Consider the following 21,877-nt stretch of genomic DNA (forward strand, 5'->3'; position numbering starts at 1 on the left):
TTCCGAGAGCTGTAATATGGTTTTCTCCCTTTGTATCATGATATGTTGTAATCGGGTACTTGATGAGATTCTTTGGTGGCGTATTTTTTTGGAGGGTTAATTTAATCTCCAGATTGGAGGCATCCTAAAAAATATATTACTTGCCTATAGAATATATGGATTTTGCTGGCAATACCTATGTTTATTCTCAATCCCTATTTGACCTGAATAGAGGAGGCAGTTAAAGGCTTAGCTTGTTGGTTAAGGAACTGAGGCCGGCTTTCTCTACAGTTTGAATTGATAATTAAATTCAGCAGCCATTGTAGCATTCAGACTGGTGATCAATGGTACAAATGCTAGTGGTCGGTTAGGTCATTTATCCCCTTCATTGCTGTAATCTGCATTGTCTTTGGAAAATGAAGGCCGTGAAACTCAACAGAGGGAAGCATCTGGTTTATTAACAGTTGCTGATATACAAGTTAAGATCCTTAATATCTTATCCTTAAGATGCTTAATGAAATTCCCGAGGTACCAACCACTATCGTGGCACGTTTCCTATCACATAAATTTAATATGTTTAGCTTTGCATTATAACTTTCCCCACTGAATTTCTGGGTCTTCCCTGTCTGACACCACAAAGGCAGGGAGATTCCCCACTCCCTGGTGCTGAGATGGTTGGATCGGTGATTGGTGTGCAACCCAGCCACCATTTCATCTGAAAAGAAGGCACATTATGGTCATTGATTAACTGCCTTTCAGCAGGTCAATAGTCTTCGGGCCTATTGTTTAGACACTAAGATTTATTAGAAGTACTTTACTGGACATCCTTGGGCCCTCATCACATTATTATCAACAGCGGGTGTTGCTTGCTTTGCAATTTCTTATCCTCCCAGTCACCTTGCAATGAAAATTGCTCTCCTAGTTGTGCATGTCTTCCATCACCAATATTGGCACTAAGGTTTAGATTTCTTTTATCACTCCATCTAGTGGAAATTTCTCCAAAAGAACACAATAGATATAGGATATGAAGCTTTCTTAGTCACTGTCATCACAGATGAACTCATGTTTAGTCTCTTTTCCATTCCCTGACCCACACATTCCTGTGTTAGCTGGTTATGGCTCTCTACCTCCACCTGGAGGTGGAAATTGTTTTGTAGACTCTTTCATCACACTATTTATTCACTCTTCATCTTTTGTTCTGGCGGAAGATGTCAAATTACATTTTTGATCTTCCGTTTTTAGTTTGGGTTTGGCTAATTATCCTGTCAATCCAGACTACCGTCGTCATGGTTCTACCCTGTGTCAGACATTTCTTGCTGTATTCCACATTATTTTGAATGAATGCATGAATGAATAAGTTTATTGGCCAAGTATGTACACATACAAGGAATGTGCCTTGGCGCTCTGCTCGCAAGTAACAACACGAACATACAATAAACAATTAAGAATAAAGCATAAAACATTAAGAATACAACATTACAGTTTAAACATGTGAGTGAAATAAACCAGAGCAAAAAGAGACTACAGACTTTTGGTTATTGAGTAGAGCTACTACTCGCGGGGAAAAAAAAGCTGTTTGTATGTCTGGCTGTGGCGGCTTTGACTGTTTGGAGTCGCCTTCCAGAGGGAAGTGCTTCAAATAATTTGTGACATGGTGAGAGGGGCCAGAGATGATCTTGCCCTCTCGCTTCCTGGTCCTTGCAGTGTACTGTTCGTCAATGGGGGGGGGAAGGTTGCAGCCAACAACCTTCTCAGCTGATCGAACGATTCAATAGACAATAGACAATAGGTGCAGGAGTAGGCCATTCAGCCCTTCGAGCCAGCACCGCCATTCAATGCGATCATGGCTGATCACTCTCAATCAGTACCCCGTTCCTGCCTTCTCCCCATACCCCCTGACTCCGCTATCCTTAAGAGCTCTATCCAGCTCTCGAAAGCATCCAACGAACTGGCCTCCACTGCCTTCTGAGGCAGAGAATTCCACACCTTCACCACTCTCTGACTGAAAAAGTTCTTCCTCATCTCCGTTCTAAATGGCCTACCCCTTATTCTTAAACTGTGGCCCCTTGTTCTGGACTCCCCCAACATTGGGAACATGTTTCCTGCCTCTAATGTGTCCAATCCCCTAATTATCTTATATGTTTCAATAAGATCCCCCTCATCCTTCTAAATTCCAGTGTATACAAGCCTAATTGCTCCAGCCTTTCAACATACGACAGTCCCGCCATTCCGGGAATTAACCTAGTGAACCTACGCTGCACGCCCTCAATAGCAAGAATATCTTTCCTCAAATTTGGAGACCAAAACTGCACACAGTACTCCAGGTGCGGTCTCTCCAGGTGCGGTCTCACCAGGGCCCGGTACAACTGTAGAAGGACCTCTTTGCTCCTATACTCAACTCCTCTTGTTATAACCACCGGATGTCGTGCTTCGTGGCTGAGCCAAACCAGACCATGATGACTGACAAACTGCAATGTCAGAGAGGAACATATTGGCAAGTGTGTTTCAACAATTCAAAAGTGAAGTACTACAGCTGCTGGAAATCATAAGGACATTTTAAAATTGCATGTATTTATCAATTTGTATAGAAATGACATGGTCTTGTGTTAATTAACCAGTAAAATATTAAAATGTATATGTTCTTTGTTATTGTCCTCAATAAACACCAGCTAAGATTAGATGTTGGGGTATGATAGATGCAGACACCACCATGCTGAGGAGGGAATATGTAATACCTGATCCAGCCAGAGGTGGGAATGGACCCAGTGTAGTACCAATCAGTTTTGACTGCGAGGAAGAAGGGTCTTGAGCTGAAACGTCACCCATTCCTTCTCTAGAGATGCTGCCTATCCTGCTGAGTTACTCCAGCATTTTTTGTCTATCGTGAGTGTGATGTATTGGGTCATACTTCAGTCTGGCAAGCTGTTGAGAAGTGACCTAACTGCTGAAAAGGGGACAAGACCGCTGACGCAGACAATATCATAGTTTGATCTCATTTGAGCTGCAGTAGTTATTGCTGCTGTTCAACCCCAGAATTCTTGATTCAATAATACCTAGTCTGCTGGTTGGGGATGGCTGATAAGTCATGTAGCATCCTCAGATTTAGCTGTACTCAAAAAATGTTACAATCCTCCATCTTCACAATTATGTGCAAGTCCTGAACATGGTGGGTTCAACAAGACTCTTCAACGCACTCTTAATCAGCTTTGTTGCAGCTCTACAGCAGAGTGTGGATCCTATCAGGGCATCATTCGTTCTGCATATTTTGTGTTGATTACAAGGAAAATATATATTTTTCTCTCAACAAAGAAGGATTACCCAGTAAAATAGACAAACGAACCCTGCACTTGCCATGTCACGATTAGGGTGCAATCCCGTCTCTGGTCTCGTGCGGCGCTGTAGTCTGGCCAGCCTACAACGCTGCACCCAAGTCCAGGGAGGAGGGGAGGTTGGGTGCGATATCACTCTAGTTCTCTCGGGGCCCTGTGCGTAGGATGCGATACCACGCCCATCCCCCGCAGCGCTGCTCCATGTTCAGGCTGCAGTACCGCGCCTGTCCCCCCGCGGCGCTGGTCCATGGTCTGGCTGCAGTACCGCGCCTGTCCCACTGCGGCACTGCGGTTGGTTTGTCTGCATTACTGCGCCTGTCCCCCGCGGCGCTGCCCCGTGGTCTGGCTGCAGTACCGCGCCTGCCCCCCCGCGGCGCTGCCCTGTAGTCTGGCTGCAGTACCGCGCCTGTCCCCCGCGGCGCTGCCCTGTGGTCTGGCTGCAGTACCGCGCCTGTCCCCCCGCGGCGCTGCCCCGTGGTCTGGCTGCAGTACCGCGCCTGTCCCCCCGCGGCGCTGCCCCGTGGTCTGGCTGCAGTACCGCGCCTGTCCCCCCGCGGCGCTGCCCCGTGGTCTGGCTGCAGTACCGCGCCTGTCCCCCCGCGGCGATGGTCCATTGTCTGGCTGCAGTACCGCGCCTGTCCCCCCGCGGCGCTGCCCCGTGGTCTGGCTGCAGTACCGCGCCTGTCCCCCGTGGTCTGGCTGCAGTACCGCGCCTGACTCCCCGCGGCGCTGCCCCGTGGTCCCGCTGCAGTACCGCGCCTGTCCCCACGTGGCGCTGTTTCGTGGTCTGGCTGCAGTACCGCGTCTGTCCCCCCGCGGCGCTACCGGGCACCGCCTGCCCGCCCGCCGCCAGTGTGTGCGCAGCCCGCTATGGACGTGGACGAGTCGCTGGTGGCGGTGGGCGAGTTCGGCTGCTACCAGAAGCAGCTGACCTGCACCTTCGTCCTCTTGCAGGTGGGAGCGCCCGCGCTTCGCGGCAGCCGGGGACCGGGGACCGACCTCGGCCTCCACTGGGGCGGCGGGGGGAGGCAGGGGACCACGGGCAGGAGCGGAGTCTGCATCCCGTGTGATAGAGCAGGGCCGCAGGTCTTCGGGACCCCTCACCCCAGCCACAGCCACACCCCCCATCACCCACACCCCCCCATCATCCACACCCCCCCATCATCCACACCCCCCCGTCACCCACACCCCCCCATCACCCACACCCCCCCGTCACCCACACCCCCCCGTCACCCACACCCCCCCATCACCCACACCCCCCCATCACCCACACCCCCCCGTCACCCACACCCCCCCCATCATCCACACCCCCCCGTCACCCACACCCCCCCGTCACCCACACCCCCCCATCACCCACCCACACCCCCCCATCACCCACCATCATCCACACCCCCCCATCACCCACACCCCCCCATCACCCACACCCCCCATCACCCCACACCCCCCCGTCACCCACACCCCCCCATCATCCACACCCCCCCGTCACCCACACCCCCCCATCACCCACACCCCCCATCACCCCACACCCCCCCATCATCCACACCCCCCCGTCACCCACACCCCCCCATCACCCACACCCCCCCATCACCCACACCCCCCCCATCATCCACACCCCCCCGTCATCCACACCCCCCCGTCACCCACACCCCCCCGTCACCCACACCCCCCCGTCACCCACACCCCCCCGTCACCCACACCCCCCCATCACCCACCATCACCCCACACCCCCCCGTCACCCACACCCCCCCGTCACCCACACCCCCCCATCACCCACACCCCCCCATCACCCACCATCACCCACACCCCCCATCACCCACACCCCCCCATCACCCACCATCACCCACACCCCCCATCACCCACACCCCCCCATCATCCACACCCCCCCGTCACCCACACCCCCCATCACCCACACCCCCCCATCATCCACACCCCCCCGTCACCCACACCCCCCCATCACCCACACCCACCCATCACCCACACCCCCCATCACCCACACCCCCCCATCACCCACACCCCCCATCACCCACACCCCCCATCACCCACACCCCCCATCACCCACACCCCCCCATCACCCACACCCCCCCATCATCCACACCCCCCCGTCACCCACACCCCCCCGTCACCCACACCCCCCATCACCCACACCCCCCCATCATCCACACCCCCCCGTCACCCACACCCCCCCATCACCCACCATCACCCACACCCCCCATCACCCACACCCCCCCATCACCCACACCCCCCATCACCCACACCCCCCCATCACCCACACCCCCCATCACCCACACCCCCCCATCACCCACACCCCCCATCACCCACACCCCCCCATCATCCACACCCCCCCATCACCCCACACCCCCCCATCACCCCACACCCCCCCATCACCCACCATCACCCACACCCCCCCATCACCCACACCCCCCATCACCCCACACCCCCCCATCACCCACACCCCCCCATCACCCCACACCCCCCCATCACCCACCATCACCCACACCCCCCCATCACCCACACCCCCCATCACCCACCATCATCCACACCCCCCCATCACCCACACCCCCCATCACCCCACACCCCCCCATCACCCACACCCCCCATCACCCACACCCCCCCATCATCCACACCCCCCCGTCACCCACACCCCCCCATCACCCACCATCACCCACACCCCCCCATCACCCACACCCCCCATCACCCCACACCCCCCCATCACCCACACCCCCCATCACCCACACCCCCCCATCACCCACACCCCCCATCACCCACACCCCCATCACCCCCCATCACCCACACCCCCCCATCATCCACACCCCCCCGTCACCCACACCCCCCCATCATCCACACACCCCCATCACCCACACCCCCCCATCACCCCCCATCACCCCACACCCCCCCATCATCCACACCCCCCCATCACCCACACCCCCCCATCATCCACACCCCCCCCATCACCCACACCCCCCCATCACCCCCCATCACCCACACCCCCCATCACCCACACCCCCCATCATCCACACCCCCCATCATCCACACCCCCCATCACCCACACCCCCCCATCACCCCCCATCACCCCACACCCCCCCATCATCCACACCCCCCCATCACCCACACCCCCCCATCATCCACACCCCCCCATCACCCACACCCCCCCATCACCCCCCATCACCCACACCCCCCATCACCCACACCCCCCCCATCACCCCACACCCCCCATCACCCACACCCCCCATCACCCACACCCCCCATCATCCACACCCCCCCATCATCCACACCCCCCCATCACCCTCACCCCCCATCACCCACACCCCCCATCATCCACACCCCCCCATCACCCCACACCCCCCATCACCCCACACCCCCCATCACCCCACACCCCCCCATCACCCCACACCCCCATCACCCACACCCCCCATCACCCACACCCCCCATCACCCCACACCCCCCCATCACCCCACACCCCCCATCACCCACACCCCCCCATCACCCACACCCCCCCATCACCCCACACCCCCCATCACCCACACCCCCCCCATCATCCCCCCATCACCCCCCATCACCCACACCCCCCATCACCCACCATCACCCACCGCCCCCCATCACCCACACCCCCCATCACCCACACCCCCCATCACACACACCCCCCCCATCACCCACACCCCCCATCACCCACACCCCCCCATCACCCCCCATCATCCACACCCCCCATCACCCCACACCCCCCCATCACCCACACCCCCCCATCACCCCCCATCATCCACACCCCCCATCACCCCACACCCCCCATCACCCACACCCCCCATCACTCACACCCCCCCATCACCCACACCCCCCATCACCCACACCCCCATCACCCCCCATCACTCACACCCCCCATCACCCCCCATCATCCACACCCCCCCATCACCCCACACCCCCCATCACCCCACACCCCCCATCACCCCACACCCCCCCATCACCCCACACCCCCCATCACCCACACCCCCCATCACCCACACCCCCCATCACCCCACACCCCCCCATCACCCCACACCCCCCATCACCCACACCCCCCCATCACCCACACCCCCCCATCACCCCACACCCCCCATCACCCACACCCCCCCCATCATCCCCCCATCACCCCCCATCACCCACACCCCCATCACCCACCATCACCCACCGCCCCCCATCACCCACACCCCCCCATCACCCACACCCCCCATCACACACACCCCCCCCATCACCCACACCCCCCATCACCCACACCCCCCATCACTCACACCCCCCATCACCCCCATCATCCACACCCCCCCATCACCCCACACCCCCCATCACCCCACACCCCCCCATCACCCCACACCCCCCATCACCCACACCCCCCATCACCCACACCCCCCATCACCCCACACCCCCCATCACCCCACACCCCCCATCACCCACACCCCCCCATCACCCACACCCCCCCATCACCCCACACCCCCCATCACCCACACCCCCCCATCATCCCCCCATCACCCACACCCCCCATCACCCACCATCACCCACCGCCCCCCATCACCCACACCCCCCATCACCCACACCCCCATCACACACACCCCCCATCACCCACACCCCCCATCACCCACACCCCCCCATCACCCCCCATCACCCACACCCCCATCACCCACACCCCCCATCACACACACCTCCCATCACCCACACCCCCCATCACCCACACCCCCCATCACACACACCCCCCATCACCCACACCCCCCATCACCCACACCCCCCGTCGCCAACATCTTACCCATTAATCTCCCCAGACAACGGACTCCGGACCCGTTACCAGCTCCAGCCCTCCCTCCACCATCTGGATCTCTCTCTCTCCCTCTCTCCCTCTCTCCCTCTCCCCCTCTCTCCCTCTGTCCCTCCCTCTCTATCTCCCCCTCTCGCTCTTCCCTCCCTCTTCTCTCCCTCTCCCCCTCTCTCTCTCTCCCCCTCGCTATCTCTCCCCCTCTCTCTCTCTCCCTCTCTCTCTATCTCCACCTCTCTCTCTCCCCCCCTCTCTCTCCCCTCCCTCTCTTTTTTAAACTGCAGATGGTAATAATCTGAGACAAAAACAGAAAATGTTTGAAATATTCAGAAAGTCAAGTCTTAACTGTAGTAAGGGTAGCATTTCCAGTTGAAGACCCTTCAGGTCCTTTGACCTGGAACATTAACTTTGTTGCTCGTTTTAAAGATGCTGAATGTTTCAGGCATTTTCTGTTGGAGATCAATTCCTCCGGCATATATTCTTAGTAACTCTGATTAAGGAACGTCCACTGTCACGATCGCTGTCAACTAGCTTGCCTGAGGGAGCATTCCCTGATTTTCTGTCCATTACACTGTCATATTTATCCAGCAAGGAAAGAATCTCTTTGTGTAGGAAGGTACTGCAGATACTGGTTTACACCGAAGATAGACACAGAATGCTGGAGTAACTCAGCGGGTCAGGCAGCATCTCTGGAGAGAAGGAATGGGTGACGTTTCAATAGACAATAGGTGCAGGAAGAGGCCATTCAGCCGTTCGAGCCAGCACCGCCATTCAATGTGATCATGGCTGATCATTCTCAATCAGTACCCCGTTCCTGCCTTCTCCCCATACCCCCTGACTCCGCTATCCTTAAGAGCTCTATCCAGCTCTCTCTTGAATGCATTCAGAGAATTGGCCTCCACTGCCTTCCGAGGCAGAAAATTCCACAGATTCACAACTCTGACTGAGTTTTTCCTCATCTCAGTTCTAAATGGCCTACCCCTTATTCTTAAACTGTGGCCCCTTGTTCTGGACTCCCCCAACATTGGGAACATGTTTCCTGCCTCTGTGTCCAACCCCTTAATAATCTATTTATTCACAAAATGCTGGAGTAACTCAGCAGGTCAGGCAGCATCTCGGGAGAGAAGGAATGGGTGACGTTTCGGGTTGAGACCCTTCTTCAACCCCTTAATAATCTTATACGTTTCGATAAGATCTCCTCTCATCCTTCTAAATTCCAGTGTATACAAGCCTAGTCGCTCCAGTCTTTCAACATATGACAGTCCCGCCATTCCGGGAATTAGCCTAGTAAACCTACGCTGCACGCCCCCAATAACAAGTTTTGGATCCAGACCCTTCTTCAAACTGAATATCTCTTTTCACGTTTGCTCTCAATGCAACTGGAGGCCGGAGGGGTCCCGGTACAATTACTCTCCACTCCACTGACCAAGGGAGGGATTGCTGTCCCTTTTATTCTACATTACACCTACTGTTGAAGAAATCGCTGGCATGTTCTTCCTTTATGACACTGAATTTGGGAAGGATCCATGTCACATTTGATCTCTGTCATGCAGAATATTTACTGTTTGTCACGTTCACCGTTTATCATGCGACTGTGGTCTGAGAGACAGATCCCTGTCATCTTTACCTTCAAGCGCTCTGACATCGGCTGTCTTTTACTCTGCCGGAGGGAGGATCACTGTCACATTTACTCCCCATCACACTGACGAGGGACAGATCCTATCACAATGCTCCCCGTCATCATTGCCACATGTCATTTATCCTCTGGTCTCTGATGCATTTCCTCTCAACTGCAGTTATTGGAGGATTTCCTGTCACGTTTACAAGACTGACTGAGTCCTTGGTCCTTGTCATCTTTAATCCCCATCATCAGAAACTCACCTGAAAAGTCACCTATCCCTTCCCTCCAGAGAAGCTACCTGACCCGCAGAGTGGAATCATGCTGACCAGGGGAGGGTCCCTGCTTTGTGTAAGCTCCATTGCATGGAAGTTGAGTGGAGTTGGATGTAGTTCTTCGTGTTTACTCATCTACTACTCTTATGAGGGACAAGTCCTACACGGTCTGAAGAAGGGTCTCGACCCGAAACATCATCCATTCCTTCTATCCAGAGATGCTGCCTGTCTCGCTGAGTTACTCCAGCATTTTGCACCTATCCCACATTTACCTTCATAGATCTCATTAAATAAGTTTGTTTGTCATCGCACTGATGGATGGAAGAGTTTCTCGTGTTTCTCCTGTACCAGCAGTACCCGGGTTATGAACATCTAACTTATGGACACTCCCACATTCAAAAGAACTCCCATTACATTATTAAATTCAAATGTTTGATATACATGCGTGTTTTTGATCCAACTAAGGGCAGAACTAGTTTTTGCTCTCATCACTTTTAGTAATTGTTCTTTCCTATCAGTCCTATGTGCTTTTGATGCCATTCATTACAAATCTGTGGAGATTACGTTGTGTGATCTTCGTGTAAGAAAATAATTGTAGATGCTGGTACAAATCGAAGGTATTTATTTCACAAAATGCTGGAGTAACTCAGCAGGTCAGGCAGCATCTCAGGAGAGAAGGAATGGGTGATGTTTCGGGGCGAGACTCTTCTTCAGACTGATCGTGTATTTTCCAACTTATGGACAACATTGACTTATGGAGTCTGCAAAAATACAACCTGTTTGTTACCTGGAAACAGTCTGTATGTGATCAGCAGGGCGCCTCTAGCTGACAGATTGTTAATAGATTAAATGTGTAGGAAGGAACTGCAGATGCTGGTTTAAACTGAAGATAGACACAAAATGCTGGAGTAACTCAGGGGGAGTGGCAGCATGTCTGGATGGAAGGAATGGATGCTTCTGAAGAAGGGTCTCGACCCGAAACGTCTCCCATTCCTTCTATCCAGAGATGCTGCCTGTCCCACTGAGTTACTCCATCTTCAGTTAATAGATGAACCTGCCCATTAATGGTTGGTGAACTAATGATGCACTAAGCTCATGTGATGTGTTACAGATTTACGTGGCTTGTCAATCAATGCTGATTGTGCTGGTGGGAGTACAGCCTGACTACAAGATAATCACACAGGAAGTCCCCAGTACACATGAAGAACTTATCAAACATGTCGTATTTGAGGAGGATTTGACTTCAATTGCAACAGAGGTAAACAAGGCGTGAGATCGGGTTACTTGGTTAAACTTTCTATTGATTCAATTGATCGCAAGTACTAACTCCACTCCAGATGACTCCTCTCCTCTTGCTGCTTGGAGTTCTGGCACAAGGCCCATGTCTGCTGCTTGGCGTCTGGCACTCAACTCATTTGCTCTTAACAGTATGTGTCAGCCAGCTGTTAGAACACAGAGGCATCACGTGGGCAGTACCCAGCCCTGGTGCGTTTTACTGAGGCACCAAGAACAGGTCACGTCAAATTTTCTACGGTCTTGTGAATATTTTGATTTCAAAGGAAACTGGGTAAAATCTCTGCTCATTTCATTCAAAAACTCTTAATTTCCATGTCCCGTAATGCATCCTTGTCATCTTCCAGTTTCCACCTGAAAATGAGGCAGTGAAATTCCGCGACATAGTCATTGTGTGTGGATTTGCCTTGGCTTGAACAGCCTTGAATGTTCCTGTTTAATGTCTGGTGTGTCATGTCTTTGTAAGTTGCTAGTTTATGAGGTTAAACAAGAGAAGCTCACACAGCTTTTGTGTATGTTCAAAGCCTGACAAGTGATTGGTGGACAGACACAAAAAGCTGGCGTAACAGCGGGACAGGCAGCATCTCTGGAGAGAAGGAATGGATGATGTTTCGGCTCAAGATCCTTCTCACATAGAAACATAGAAAATAGGTACAGGAGGAGGCCATTTTGGCCCTTCAAGCCAGCACCGCCATTCATTGTGTTCATGGCTGATCTTCTACAATCCATAACCTGTGCCTGCCTTCTCCCCATATCCCTTGATTCCACTAGCCCCTAGAGCTCTATCCAACTCTCTTTTAAATTCATCCAGTGAATTGGCCCCCACTGCCTTCTGTGGCAGAGAATTCCACAAATTCACAACTCTCAAAGTGAAAAAGTTTTTTCTCACCTCAGTTTTAAATGGCCTCCCCTTTATTCTTAGACTGTGTCCCCTGGTTCTGGACTCCCCCAACATTGGAAAAAAATTCCTGCATCTAGCTTATCTAGTCCTTTTATAATTGTATACGTCTCTATAAGATCCCCTCTCATCAATACAAGCCTAGTCTTTCCAATCTTTCCTCATATGACAGTCCCTCCATCCCAGGGATTAACCTCGTGAACCTACGCTGCACTGCCTCAATAGCAAGGACCTCCTTCCTCAAATTAGGAGACCAAAACTGCACACAATACTCCAGATGTGGTCTCACCAGGGCCCTGCACAATTGCAGAAGGACTTCTTTGCTCCTGTACTCAAATCCTCTCGTTTTGAAGGCCAACATGCCATTAGCTTTCTTCACTGCCCGCTGGACCTGCACGCTTACTTTCAGTGATTGGTGGATATAGGGGAGGGGTAGTTGGCAGTTGAGTGGAGTGAGTGACAAAGGCTAGAGGTGAAAAGGAGATAAAAGAATGTCAGATAAGAGGAGTGAAATATAAAGGCTAAGGGAAGGGTGGGGGTGAAATCTGGTTTGTTCTGTGTTGTGTTCATTTGTTGTTGCAATGGCCCTTGGGGTATTAAAGCTGGAGTGGAGTTGAAGGTGCAGCCAGCTGCGGAGTGTTCAATTAACTATCAGATCTTGCCAAGGCAACGTAATTGGGCCTTCCATTGGCAACAGAGGGTGAGAGATGGTGATTAAAGTTAACCTGCCTTTGAGACTAGATAACACTTCCAATCTTGTTTGTGGTTCTTGGACTTCCCCTGATATAAGCACATGTTTAGTTTAGAGATACAACGTGGAAACAGGCCCTTCGGCCCACCGAGTCTGTACCGACCAGCGACCCCTGCACATTAACACTATCCTGCACACACTGTGGACAATTTACAATTATACCAAGCCAATTAATCTACAAACCTGTACGCCTTTGAAGTGTGGGAGGAAACCAAAGATCTCACGATGGCCAATGGAGAACATACAAACTCCGTACAGATAGTACCCGTAAACATAGAAAACATAGAAAATAGGTGCAGGAGGAGGCCATTTGGCCCTTCGAGCCATAATTGTGTTCGTGGCTGATCATCCACAATCAGTAACCTGTGCCTGCCTTCTCCCCATATCCCTTGATTCCACCATCCTCTAGAGCTCTATCTAACTCTCTTTTAAATTCGTCCAGTGAATTGGCCTCCACTGCCTTCTGTGGCAGAGAATTCCATAAATTCACAACTCTGGGTGGAAAAGTTTCTTCTCACCTCAGTTTTAAATGGCCTCCCCTTTATTCTTAGACTGTGTCCCCTGGTTCTGGACCACTTTCTTCACACAGAGAGTGGTGAGTCTGTGGAATTCTCTGCCACAGAAGGTAGTTGAGGCCAGTTCATTGGCTATATTTAAGAGGGAGTTAGATGTGGCCCTTTTTGCTAAAGGGATCAGGGGGTATGGAGAGAAGACAGGTACAGGCTACTGAGCTGGATGATTAGCCATGATCATATTCAATGGCGGTGCAAGCTCGAAGGGCCGAATGGCCTACTCCTGCACCTATATTCTATGTTTCTATGTTTCTATGTTTCCCCCATCTTTGGGAACATTTTTCCTGCGTCTAGCTTGTCTAGTTCTTTTTATGATTTTATACGTCTCTATAAGATCCCCTCTCATCCTTCTAAACTCCAGTGAATACAAGCCTAGTTGTTCCAATCTTTCCTCATATGACAGTCCCTCCATCCCAGGGATTAACCTCGTGAACCTACGCTGCACTGCCTCAATAGCAAGGACGTCCTTCCTCAAATTAGGAGACCAAAACTGCACACAATACCCCAGATGTGGTCTCACCAAGGCCTTACACAATGCAGAAGGACATCTTTGCTCCTGTACGATCCCGTAGTCGAGATCGAACCCAGGTCTCTGGCGCTGCAATCGCTGTAAGGCAGCAACTCTACCGCTGTGCCTCCGTGTCGCCCAGACTTGGCTTGCTCTAACACACTTGTTCTCTGCTTGCTTTTGCATACTTTTGAACTCAGTTCCTTTCAGAGAACCTTTGGAATTATTGCATTAAAATGCAGATAATTCTTATACTCTCAATAAGAATAACGCCTTTTTTTATATACCAACAGTGGTACTTAATCAGACAAGAAGCATACAAAGTGAACTTGGCTGGATCCTTGTTTTTCTTGGGCCTACTCTTTGGTAACGTCTTATTTGGACCATTGTCTGACCGATTTGGCAGAAAACCAATCTTCCTTATAGGTGAGGTTAAGTGCTCTATATGATTGTAGTATAACATCTAAATAATTGAATGTGTCAAGTAAGTGTATAAGTAAAAGGTTTACTTTTACTTGTAGTATTAAATTAATTTAACTCAAGAGAAAGATTGGACTTTCTACAATAATAACGATATGCCTATAGGAAGCCCTCGAAAGGTTCCAAAGCACTTTGTGTGAGTTTTAACAAGAGGATTATACTTTAGCTTTCAACAGAAGATGCATAGGTAGGTGACCAAATGCTTGTGTGGATAGGTTTTACTGGTGTAGCTAGTGGGTGCTGGGGCCACAGTTGTTTACAATCTATATTGATGAGTAAATTAAGGAATCGCATGTACTGTAGCCAATTTTGCTGAAGATATGATGATGGGCGTGAAAACAAATTTTGAGAAGGACACAGTTTGAAAGGGCTAGGGTTACCTTAAGTTGGAGGACATTAATTTGGAGGCAAATGTGGGGAAATGGGAGGTTATTTACTTTGGTAGCCTGAACACATCACGTCAGCCACAGCCTGTCCCGAAAACGACCAGTCCCCAAAATAGCTATTCCCAAAAACAACTTAGCTCAAAAACAGCCTCGGCACTTCACCTCAGGCACAGCCATTCCTCAAAACAGTCACTCCCATGAAGAAGGGCCTCGACCCGAAACGTCACCCATTCCTTCTCTCCAGAGATGCTGCCTGTCCCGCTGAGTTACTCCAGCTTTTTGTGTCTAGCCACTCCCATGAATTGGACTGAGATAAATGTTGCCACAGATGGCAATGTTATGGCATTGCATAGTTTATACAAGATGCAGGATGGCTAGAAATGCATTGGGTGGTTCAGATTTGGAACCAATGGATGCATAAATCTGTCCATTGATTAGTGGGATATGGAAGTAGAGATTGGTGCCATTCATCTGAGGCTCTGTAGAACATGTGTCCTCTGGTCACTGAAGAAACAAGTCTTTAACTTGTTAGTTCCATGATTACAACAACATGTTTTAGCTGCAACATCTAATTTCTTGGATGTAGGCATATAAGCAAGAGGAGAAATTCTATGTTAGATATGTAAATTTATTTATTATGTATGTAATACATAATAATGTATTTAATACATTTTGTCTCTCATTTCGGGAGATAGCTTTAGTTCTTATATTGATCCATATCCAAGCAATTAAATTTTTTAATGGGCCGGAGATGTAATCACTAAAGCTATAAAGATGAATGTGCTTTGAAAATGGCTAAAAGAAGCCTGTCTTTCATGTTAAATTTCAAAAAATTGCAGGCTTGTTCTGTGATATGTAGATCAGTCTTCGGAAGATCAATGCATAATTTATTTGTAGGCAAACTATGCAAATCAAATGTAGGAATGATTTGGTTACTGTCAAAAGATGTATGCATTAAATTGTATTGGGTTAAATTTCAAAGGAACACCTTTCCAAGTAGAAATTCAAAAACTGTAACAAGGTCTGTATAAAAAAAATGTGTCAAGAGTGTTTTATCTTATGTCTCGGATAGAACAATTAAATTCTTATTTGCAGCAGTACAACAGAATATGTAAACATTGTACATTGTAAGCAATATAATAAATGAGAAAAAAGAAGTTCAGTGTGTGCATACACACACATATACATGTATACACACACACATACCCACATTTACATATATATTATATACATATACACCCACATATACATACACACACACATATGTACACATAAAAAACAAACATTAGCAAGGAATGCAAACATCTACAAACTTTAACGTTTGCTCTGTTTCTCCCAGCACAGATGCCACCTGACCTGAGTATTTCCAGTAATTTCTATTTTGATTTTAGATGTCGTGCATCTATAGACACTTTGGACTGATTGATTTGGAGGCTTTTCTGCTTGGAATATATACTTCATCTTATTTGATGTATTTCCAGCTCTGTTTCAGGAAATTACATTTGATTTTATGGATTGGTGAAGGACCTGTGCATCTGCATGTCACACTTTACTGTTAGGAGCTCTTTGAAAAATTCGCACCTTTCATTATTTTCTAAATATTTGTGCCACCAGTAATTTTCTGTATCTTGTATTCTAGATTGCAAGAAAGAACTTGCATTCATGTAGCATATTTCACAGGACATCCCAAAGAGCTTTACAGCAAATGAAGTACTTTGGAAGTGTAGCCACTGTTATTTTGTAGGTAAACACAGAAGCTAATTTATTTATTGTCTTACTTGTAAATGTAACTGTTAGTCTTAGGCTTTAAAAAAAGAATTTGAGTAGATTAAGTTGGAAGATACGTTGAATGCCTTTTTAAATGATGACATTGTAATTAAGCTACAGGGTCAGTAGTCCATTATAGTGGGTGGGAGGTTTAAATTTAGCAACAAATAAATCTGCAAATTGATATGAAATATGGTCTCAGTAATGATTACTATGAAGTTAATTTCTAAGCTAATTACTATGAAGCTAATGATTACTATGAAGATTGTCATTAAAAACTCACCAGGTTCACTAATTCATTTCAGGGAAGGAAATTTGTCCTCACCCAATTCACAGTGACGTCAAGCCAGTGTGGTCAACATGTAACCACCCTTGGAAATGGGTAGCAAACCATTCAGTTGGAACGGTTGGCAACTCACAGGGTTCACAGGCCCCATAAAAAAAATCTGCACTGATGGCTTGTGAGTGTCAAAGATGAGGCACTGACTATTGTTCATCTTAGCTTCCTCCTGAGATGTCCTGCTACTAGGAAGCCAGTCTTTAAGACAATTTGATTCACTCCAAATGCTGGCAAGAAATAGCTGAGAACATTGAATAAAGAATGGCTTTGGCACCAGACAGCAAACCTCCTGTATAACCAAAGCCCATAACCATGTAGTTCTGGTGTAAGCAAAGCACCAACGTTGATCTGAAATGTCCAGTTTTATTTCATCCACAAAACGTACGGACAAATAGGTGAATGAAATGAGCTGCCAGAACAGGTAGTTGAGGGAGGTACTATCAACAACATTTAAACGAAATTTTGGACAGGTAAATGGGTAGGAAAGGTTTATAAGGATATGAGGGAAACACAGGCAGGTAGGACAAGTGTAGATGGGGCATTTTAGTCGACATAGGCAAGTTGGGTTAAAGGGCCTGTTTCCCTGCTGAATGGGAAAACTCAATATTATAATCATCAATCTTATAATCATCAGCATAGTGATGGGAAATGTTATTGACAGTATTGTCAAGTGATACTTGCCAATAACCTTACTGTTGCTTGAGTTTTGTCAGGACCTTTTTGCCAGACCTGCTTTACCCTTGGTCCAAATAGAGCAGTGGTACAGAGGTGTGGTGAGGGTGATTGGTGTAGAAATTGAGGCAAGATTTGACCAAGGATGGCATTAGGGAGCCTTTGTAAATAGACATAAGTGGAATCAGAATTAAATCTCTCCACTGGCTGGAGTTGCATCTCACTCAAAGGAGTTGTGATTAGAGTCATAGAGTCACACAGTATGGAAACGAAACAGGCCTTTCGGCCCAACTTGCCCATTGTAGATTATGGAGGTTAAAGTGCCCACACTATGGAACATTTGTGTTAAGATTTTAGGCTGCATCATCCTAACTAAATTTTACTAAAATTTAATTTAGAAATCGGGATATTGTTGGGAAAGCCAGCATTCATTACCCATCCCCAGTTCCCCTTGAGAAGATGGTAGTGAGACCGCTTTGAACCTCTGCAGTTCTTTTGTTCAAGGTATTTCCATAGTGCTAATGGGTAGGGAGTTACAGGATTGTAATCCAGGCGTGATGAAGGACCAGTGATATATTTTCAAAGCAGGATCATGTATTATTTAAAGCGTAGCCTCCTAAAGCACAATTAAGAATGAATAATGGGCTGAGTTGCCAGTGATACATCATGCAACTGAATAGAAAGTCACTGTTTTAGACACCGCTGCTGACATTGTAAACCTTTTATGAAACACATGTGCACAAGTCATGCTTCACCTCTTTGAAAATTACTGCTGTCACTAGGAGTTAATGTTCACACCAGAAGGAATCTACCAAAAACTCTCATTTTTTACTTAAAGTGTGCGTTTGTATAGTTGTCACTGAAATGTTAGTGGTTTTTATTTTGGGAAGGTTAATGTATCGGGCAATCTGAGGCACTCTGACCTTTTTCCTTTGTAGGGGTAAATGAATAGAATAAGTGTTATCCTCTCTGGAGGAGGATAAGAGAGGTGATATTTGCTGCTAGTCTGCTCCTCTTCTATCCTTATTGGATTACTTGTGATGGCCAATCTCGGTTCAGCCGTTGCTGTGGGATAAAAATGGAAAATATTAGAGATTTCCAATAGGCCAGGTGACATCTGTTGGGGGAAAACTGATAATGTTTGAGGTCAATAACCTTCCAGTATAACCTCCCTCTCTGGCCATTTATCCTGATGAAAAGGGCAATAGAAACATTCAGAGGACATAGGACCAGAGGACATAGATTTAAGGTGAAGGGAAAGATATTTAATAGGAAATTGAGGGGCAACTTTTTTACATAAAGGGTGGAGGGTGTATGGAACAAGCTGCCAGAGGAGGTAGTTGAGGCTGGGACAATCCCAAACTTTTTAGAAACAGTTAGACAAGTGCATGGATAGGGACAGATTTGGACGGATATGGATCAAATGCGGGCAGGTGGGACTAGTGTAGCTGAAACATGTTGGCCGGGGTGTGGTCAAGTTGGACCGAAGGGCCTGTTTCCACACTATATCACTCCATGACTCTATTACTGCAATGAATACTGTGCTAGCAGCAGATTAATCTTCCTTTTGCTTCTATAATGGGCAGGAACTTGAAAGAAATGTTTCAAGCCATGTTCTTATTTCCTACAGGTTTATTCCTTGACGTCGTGTTTGGATTCATTTCAGCAATCGCTCCTAATTATGAAACCTTTGCCTTGACACGACTTCTTGTTGGCATGATGAATGGTGGAATGTCTCTGGTGTCTTTTGTACTGACGCAGGAATTTGTGGGAAAATCCTACTGGGCTTTAACAGGTGCTGAGTTTTATCACTGTTTGAACAATGGGTTCAAGGATAAGTGAGAAGCTTATTATAATACAATTTACCATATGTAACATGAACTCAGATTATCTCTGATGGTGGCAGCTATTGCCTCTCAGATCCTCATAAGTTTACCTGGGAGCTTGCTTTTCAGTTTGAGGTCGTTGAAAGTAAGAGGACAGTGGTACAAAGCATTCACAATTTTATTGCCCTCAGCAATTCACTTTCCTTGATCGTATGAACAATAATTCTTGCTTGCTTCGTGAACTGTATTCCACAGCTAAATTGGAAGACATTGTCATAGTCTTCAAGTGGGAAAAGATCGCCAGTCCATTTTATATATCGGTCTATAGTACTCCCTTCTCTAAAGTTTCCAATATTTACTTTCTTGGAACATAAGAAATCGCAGCAGGAATTGGTCACTCGGCCTCTCATGACTGTTAACGTTCATTAATGCTCATCTTTAATTTCAGCGCAGCTATAGTTTCCCATATCCAAGGAATTCATCCTGTGAACCTTTGTTGCACTTATTTGCAAGTATATCCTTCCATAGGTAGGGGATCAGACCTGCATACATTATTCCAGGTGCCATCACACCGGGGCTCTATATAATTGCAGGAAGACAGATTTACTCGTGACTCAAATTCTCTATACAATAAAATCCAATGTGCACTTTTCCTTATTGATTTTCTGCTGCACCGACATGTTAATTTGTAATGATTTCCACACAAAAGACATTTGGGTCCTTCTGCACACCGGCACTTTATGAACTCGCATCATATATAATATACTCCACGTTTATTTTTCTCATAGCAGACGACCTCATATTTTCCACGTTATATCCCATCTGCCATGTCCTTGCCCAGTCACGTAGCCAGCTTTTCTGCATCCCCATAGCACAACCAACTTTGTATGATCAGCAAACGTGGATATACAACCCTTGATCCCCTCATCCAAATCATTGAGATAGGTTGTTAACTTGTTAACAGCAGTTGTCCCCACACCAATGCATGTGACACCCCACAGTCACAATGCAGGTTAGTAATTGAGGGAGATCACCCATTCCACATGCCAATTTTTGTTAATAGCTCCTTGCATGGCATTTTATTAAATGCCTTCTAAAGTTCAAAACCACCACCTTCACTGCTTTCCTTAATTTATTCTGTTAATTACAACCTCACAAAACCTTTTAATAGTTTTGTCAAATATCATAAATCCATGTTGATTCTCTCCAGTCCTATTATTTTCCAAGTGCCCTATTACCATTTCTTAAATAATAGACTGCAACATTTTTTCTACCACTGATGTCAGGCTAATTTGTCTGCAGTTCTCTTTGCCTCCTTCCTTAAATTGTGGGGTTACATTCAACTTTATAGGAAGTGTTCTAGAATCTCGGATACCCATTAATGTTTCCCGTTTTACCACTTTTGACTCTTTCAAAAGACAACGTTCTTCTCGCATTTCTTGGTTTCGTTTGTAAGACAATGTGGTTAAATATTATCTGGAGAAGAAGCTCACTTGGATTGTTATTGTAAAATCTAATCATCATAAAGACTGTCTTCATTTTTCAGGAGAAAAGGCCTATGGTGCTCAATTTGTAAAAAGTCTTAACAACGATCAGTTAATTTGTAGGTTAAATCATTTCTGTAATCTGTGCGTCTGTGTTTATATCAATTCCCTTCACGGCAGAAGTGATGAAATTGCGGTTCACTTACATTATTTTTTTTGTAAAGATTGAGTGCTGTGGAATATCTGACTGACAGATTTTGGTAAAAGTGTTTTATTTTGAACCTTCATAATACGAGAAAGTTTCGGATGCCGATCTCTACGGCCCTTTTGCCCACCATCTCAATGCCGCCCATCATGCTTATCAATACTAGTCTCACTTGTTTACATTAATTCCATATCTCACTAAACCTTGCTCATGCAAGTACCATCATAAGTCTCTGTTTTAATTATGAAAGATTTTTCAAGAATGATATTATAAAGCTGGCCAGAGGGATTTGTACATTGTTCATTGGACAAGAATCAAGTCATATTTGAAATAACTGGATTTTTGTTTTAACGCAGGGTCACTTACCAATTTGGTGTTTGCAGTTGGAATTGCAGCTTTCTCTGTTATTGGTTATTACATCAGGGATTGGCGTGTTCTGACTGCTGCGGCCAATTGTCCTGGAGTTCTGTTTATCTTCCTTTTCATGTAAGTTCTTATGGAAAGGCATAAATGGATTTAACAAAAATACACAGTGCTACTGCATATTTTTAGGAATGTTTATGAATTAATCTGATATAAGCGTAATTGGATTGAACCTGATTCTTGATGAAGAAGCATACATAAATACAGTGCAAACTGAAGAACATAAGAACTGGATGCCCCACCATTCAGTAAGACCAAGGGCAATTGTGTACTGTATGTTCACTTTACTTATCGGTCACT

General features: G+C 47.8%; 1 protein-coding gene across 1 annotated transcript in view; it reads left to right on the forward strand.

Annotated features, from left to right (window-relative positions):
• Positions 1–4,135: 4,135 nt before the first annotated feature.
• The window catches only part of slc22a15 (solute carrier family 22 member 15), a 47,846-nt gene continuing 30,104 nt past the window's right edge, over positions 4,136–21,877 (forward strand). Inside the window, exons 1-5 of the mRNA XM_078413250.1 lie at positions 4,136–4,262; positions 11,084–11,230; positions 14,288–14,420; positions 19,270–19,434; positions 21,511–21,640. Coding sequence (XP_078269376.1) covers positions 4,179–4,262; positions 11,084–11,230; positions 14,288–14,420; positions 19,270–19,434; positions 21,511–21,640 — 659 coding nt within the window. The 5' untranslated portion in view covers positions 4,136–4,178. The remainder of the gene's footprint in view (positions 4,263–11,083; positions 11,231–14,287; positions 14,421–19,269; positions 19,435–21,510; positions 21,641–21,877) is intronic.

Source organism: Rhinoraja longicauda, chromosome 16, assembly GCF_053455715.1.
Source record: "Rhinoraja longicauda isolate Sanriku21f chromosome 16, sRhiLon1.1, whole genome shotgun sequence".
Classification (NCBI taxonomy): domain Eukaryota; kingdom Metazoa; phylum Chordata; class Chondrichthyes; order Rajiformes; family Arhynchobatidae; genus Rhinoraja; species Rhinoraja longicauda.